Source organism: Limulus polyphemus, unplaced genomic scaffold (genome assembly GCF_000517525.1).
Source record: "Limulus polyphemus unplaced genomic scaffold, Limulus_polyphemus-2.1.2 Scaffold5608, whole genome shotgun sequence".
Classification (NCBI taxonomy): domain Eukaryota; kingdom Metazoa; phylum Arthropoda; class Merostomata; order Xiphosura; family Limulidae; genus Limulus; species Limulus polyphemus.
The window spans coordinates 2,673-8,644 of NW_013671218.1; the positions used below are offsets into that span (position 1 = coordinate 2,673).

A 5,972-nucleotide genomic window follows, 5' to 3' on the forward strand; every position below is an offset into this window, starting at 1 on the left:
GTGTTCTATTTAGTATATGTAATGTTTGGTTCTAAAGAATTCTTATGTGTTCTGTTTTGTATATGTAATGTTTGGTTATTAAGAATTCTGATGTGTTCTATTTAGTATATGTAATGTTTGGTTCTAAAGAATTCTTATGTGTTCTGTTTGGTATATGCAGTACTTGGTTCTAAAGAATTCTCATGTGTTCTGTTTCGTATATGTAATGTTTGGTTCTAAAGAATTCTTATGTGTTCTGTTTGGTATATGCAGTACTTGGTTATTTAGAATTCTGATGTGTTCTGTTTGGTACATGTAATGTTTGGTTCTAAAGAATTCTGATGTGTTCTGTTTTGTATATGTAATGTTTGGTTCTAAAGAATTCTGATGTGTTCTGTTTTGTATATGTAATGTTTGGTTCTAAAGAATTCTTATGTGTTCTGTTTGGTATATGCAGTACTTGGTTATTAAGAATTCTGATGTGTTCTATTTAGTACATGTAATGTTTGGTTCTAAAGAGTTCTGATGTGTTCTGTTTTGTATATGTAATGTTTGGTTCTAAAGAATTCTGATGTGTTCTATTTGGTACATGTAATGTTTGGCTCTAAAGAGTTCTGATGTGTTTTGTTTGGCATATGTAATGTTTGGTTCTAAAGAATTCTTATGTGTTCTGTTTGGTTCTAAAGAATTCTGATGTGTTCTATTTGGTACATGTAATGTTTGGTTATTAACAATTCTGATTGTATTGGAACAAGAGTAATTTTCATAATTATTAATGAAATGCGAAAATAACATTGAATTCCTCGTTTCGAAAATTGTACACATTGTTTCATTTTATTTTTCACCGTTTAAATAGTGTTTAATTACATATGTTAATAATTATAAGGGTCAAAAGGTTCAGTTGGGTTTTACATTTAGTTTTAGTTTTTTAACCAGCTTCTTGGCTAAATAATGTTTGTTTGGTTATTAAGAATTCTCTTTGGTACATGTAATATATGCAGTTCTAATAAGTCTTCTAATTCTCACTTGAACTAAAAATATTTATATAGCTCTCCTTTTGTGGTTCGTTATCTGTTTTTATACACCATCTTTTGTGTCCTCCGTTCCCCTGTCCGTCAAATCTGAAAATACCTCAGTTAATCAAATATAAATTAACTTTTTTTTTGGTTTATTTTCAGAACAAAACGAACAACCCGGACCATCACGGCAACCAACAGATGCAGAAAGGTAAGATTGCCAAGCTACAACTTCCCTAACTTCTTTATGCCGAGTGTAAAGGACGATTAAGTCGATTCACTAAACTTTCCGCGCATCACGTTTGCGTTGTTTAACCACAGAAGGTCTGACGTCATAGCTTTCGATCAAAGCAAGTATCATATGCTAATACGGGTAGGAAGAAGAAAGCATACGTTTCTCTGAAGTTTGTTGTTAAGGACGTGATATGTGACAAAACCTTGCCTGTCAATACACTTCTTTAAGTTGACATACGTGTGTATGTATATGTCAAGTTAACGCGAGATGATGGGGAAATGTGTGAGATCCCCTTACTCCAACAGGTTCCCACACACATTTCATCCTCTGTCTAAAAAACGTTCTTTGTAACTGATTGCTAACTTATGAGAATCAAAGGTCAACACCATACTTTTGAGACCCTGGGTATCTCCTCAATGTAGTGTCTACGATGGCTACAATGTATGGTTCAAAATGAACTTGAACATATATATATATTCTTGACTTGTTAACCAAAACCTGAAGTATTACTCTAAACCTGAGTAAATCGTAATGTTGCGTTTGCTACCTAGTTTACCGGTGACTCTGTCAATGTGATTGTTTAAGCCAATTAAAAGTAAATTTCCATGCACAAGTTTAACACTCTGGCAAATCACATTTCTGAATTGTAACAAATCTTTATTACGGAGAGTCACCTAGCGGTGTTTACCAAATTCAACAACTGTATGACGTATTAATTATTATTTTCAATCTATATCTATTGTACTAACAACTTTAATTTAACATATCAAGTAACTCTAGTGAGAGACGTCTAATAAATTAATGAAATATATATGTTCACGTTATATCTAATGTAGTGAGTAAGTTCAGAAGATATTAAGTTGATATTACAGACATTTGTGTGATTCAAGTTGTATATATATTAATTAAGATCGACTCAACAGGTTTCCGATATCATAACTATAAGTTCAGCAGATTGTTCAAATAGCAACTAGGCCTAACATAATAAGTAGGTCTAACAGATTTAAGATACACTAACCAAGTTCAACAAATTTCTAACATAGTAACAAGGGTCAACACACTATTGATGTAGTAACTAGGTTCAACATATTACCGATGTAGTAGCTAGGTTCAACATATTACTAATGTAGTAACTAGGTTCCACATATTACCGATATAGTAACTAGGTTCAACATATTACCGATATAGTAACTAGGTTCAACATATTACCGATATAGTAACTAGGTTCAACATATTACTAATGTAGTAACTAGGTTCCACATATTACCGATATAGTAACTAGGTTCAACATATTACCGATACAGTAACTAGGTTCAACATATTACTAATGTAGTAACTAGGTTCCACATATTACCGATATAGTAACTAGGTTCAACATATTACTAATGTAGTAACTAGGTTCAACAGATCACCGTTATATTAACTAGGTTTTAGTGGATTTCTAAAATATCAACCGAGTTCAGTAGGTTTCCTCTATATTAACTACGTTTATTTGGGCTTTACACGTACATTTAGTTGGTTTTTTTAAACAGGTTGTCGGCTAAATAATTCACAAGAATAAACCACTAGCATCAATGATACTTTTTTTTAAATCTTAATTATATATATATAGGATTACTGTGCGAATAAGGCATTTCCAAACACCATACATATAACATACACTCCACAACTATAAGAAACCTAATCCTATTCTTTCGAATTGCACTGATACTGATCAGAAGTGAAATCCCTATAAAACCGGTATAGCTCATCAGAAGTGAAATCCCTATAAAACCGGTATAGCTCATCAGAAGTGAAATCCCTATAAAACCGGTATAGCTCATCAGAAGTGAAATCCCTATAAAACCGGTATAGCTCAGTTACAAGTGACAAATCATATCATGGATTTGGTTTCATGTTTATTTTTGTAAGTTCAAAAAATGTTTTTGCCTAGCAACTACTTTGAAGAGACTTATAAAATATAAACTTATTTACATCCCAGACATGTTCAACTTTGATCTCGTACACAAGAAAAAATAAATAAATTCATAAAACCTTCGGATTAATGTTTAGAACTATATTGTTATTTACGGGGAAGAATAAATAATTAAAAGCACATTTATTTATTTTTTTTTTGTGCTTTTTTATCGGACCTTAAATGGTCGTGTTTTCATTGTAAAGTGTGTAAATTAGACATGGACTGTAACTGTGCTTATCAGGAAAGTGTTTCAGTCCACTGAGCACAGGGGACGCTTTTAAGTAAAGCTATGAATGAGGTGGCAGCGGTTATGACTGGTTTATCGTTTTGCGAGGGTCTGTTTTTTTATTTCTATATTTGGAAGTTTAGCGGAATGAACTGAAAGTTTTAGAAACGAGGCTACAAAAATGGAATAACTGGAAAACACGCTAGAAGCAATTACAGGCAAGTTAGTTTGTTAAAAAAAATAAATAATAATGGAATATTTGATTCTCTAGCTCCTTTGCTTTACAGCTATGTTATCCGTGTGATGTGTGCTCAGATAAATACAATGAACTGTATATAAATACAGTCCACACATAAGAGCTATATCCAGCTCTCTCTCTATATACATATTAATAGACTTTTGAAAAGTTGTCGATCATTTATCGTCAGTACATTTTCAGTTCAAAACGCCACCTATTGTTCGAAGTAGAAAATTATTTTGTTTTATAATCGTATAAATTAAGTTTTACATTAGTAGTTCCCGCGTGCACTTGATCAACGCTATATTAGGATTATTTTAAGAGTTAGCTTCTACTTTCAGTGGCCAAACGTCTAGAGTAAATTAACTTTATATGCTTCGTGACGACTTCCTTCTATAATTCCATTCGTTGATATGTTTTTTATTATATTTCTATGCGTTAGCCGCCACTTTAGGTCCAAATCTATGTATATGTACGTATAGTTCAATTGACCGACCTATTCTTATGATTTCATGTTTCAATCACTCGTATCGTTCAGCAACAGAATCATTTAAAATGTTAGCACTTGGTTATCCTATATTAATTCAGCTTGTTTATATATGTATGTATATCCAGCGGACTTAAGGTAGCACGGGGGGTGTCCTATATATATATGTCATATCCCCCTAACTAGGGGTACCAAGAGAGTCTAAAACACGCCCTGAAGGTCATCCAGATATGATAGGGGTCTAAGAATAAGTTTCAAGGTCGCCGAATCTTAATATGGATCGGATTATGTATTTCTGGCTCCTTTTTGGATCCCAGGGGTACCTTGGTTGAAACTGTGCTCTTACCCCCCACTTACAAACTAGTAAGACCAAGCTTGGAATATATACGTTCAGGTAGAAAGGACAGTTGACCTAATGGGTTTGTTTTCTGTCACGTGGGGGTAGTTATTAAAAGTAACTGAGGAAACTAGAAAAGCTTGATCGGTACATAGGCCTCTTTAAATCATTATAAGTTGATGCTAGTGTTAATAACCTACAATTAATACATCTTTCTGTATATTGTCATTCCAAAAACATACACATTCTTCTTCCCCTTCTTTCTCTTTTTTATCTTCTCCTCCCTGTTGGCTTTAGAGTAAATATTTTCAATCTGTATTTGAAGATACAATGAAATACGAATGTTTAACAAAAAAAAATACTGCAGTATATCTACAGTGCAAAAGTGTTCAACCCCTACCAATAATGTTACCTTTTGATGAAATACAAATAATGTAAACATTGTTTATTAATGAACTTGTTTTTATTCAAAATACTAATGATCAAACTTAACACTGTTATGTGTGAAGGAAGTTGAATGTCAGCAAAACCCGTAAAGAAAATATATAAATTGAAATTTGCTGATTGCACAAGTATTCAGCCCATTAAGTCAGTACTTGATGGAAGCACCTTTGGCAGCAATTACTGCTGTGAGCCTTTTCGGATAAGTCTCTACCAGCTTTGCACAATGGGATAGTGTAATTTTTGCTCATTACTCTTGGCAAAATTACTCCAATTCTGACAAGTTCGTTGGGGATCGTTGAAGGACTGCAATCTTCAAGTCCCGCCATAAATGTTTCATTGGATTCAAGTCAAGACTTTTACTAGATCACTCCAGGACATTCACTTTCTTCTTTTGAAACCACTCCAGTGTGGCTTTGGCCTTGTGCTTTGGGTCATTGTCCTGCTGAAACGTGGATTTTCGACTCAAAAAAGCTCAATTTTTATCTCGTCTGACCACAAAACCTTCTGCCACATGTCTGCAGTATCATTTACATGCTTTGTTGCAAACTCCAAACGAGATTTAAGATGATTTTATTTTCAGTAATGGCTTCTTTCTTGCCTCGTTGCATGGGTCAGCTTTGTGTAGGGACCGGAATATTGTCAATGTATGAACCTTGACTTCCATCTCAGACATGGAACTTTGCAAATCTTTCAAAGTCACTGTTGGCTTCACAAGTGGCATCCTTAATCAGTTTCCTGCTTGCCTGGCTGCTTAGTTTGGAATAGCGACCTGATGTGGGTAGTGGCATGGTGGTATGAAGCACATCCCACTTCTTAATGATGGACTTCACCGTACTCAAAGGGATAATTAGTGACTTTGAAATTTTCTTGTAACTTTCTCCTGTTCTTTGCTTCTCTACCACTTTTTCTCTGACTTGTTTGGAAAGCTCCCTAGTCTTCATGGTTGGTTTGTCGTATCACTATGTGAGGTGTGGCTTCAACAGATGCATTTACTCTGAAGTCAAATTAAACCACTTTGATTACACACAGACAGAGACAATTACACTAATTTTG

General features: G+C 33.9%; 1 protein-coding gene across 1 annotated transcript in view; it reads left to right on the forward strand.

Moving 5' to 3' along the window:
- Window positions 1–1,151: 1,151 nt before the first annotated feature.
- Window positions 1,152–5,972, forward strand: part of LOC106472784 (zinc finger protein rotund-like) — a 57,817-nt gene continuing 52,996 nt past the window's right edge. Inside the window, exon 1 of the mRNA XM_013933445.2 lies at window positions 1,152–1,206. Coding sequence (XP_013788899.1) covers window positions 1,197–1,206 — 10 coding nt within the window. The 5' untranslated portion in view covers window positions 1,152–1,196. The remainder of the gene's footprint in view (window positions 1,207–5,972) is intronic.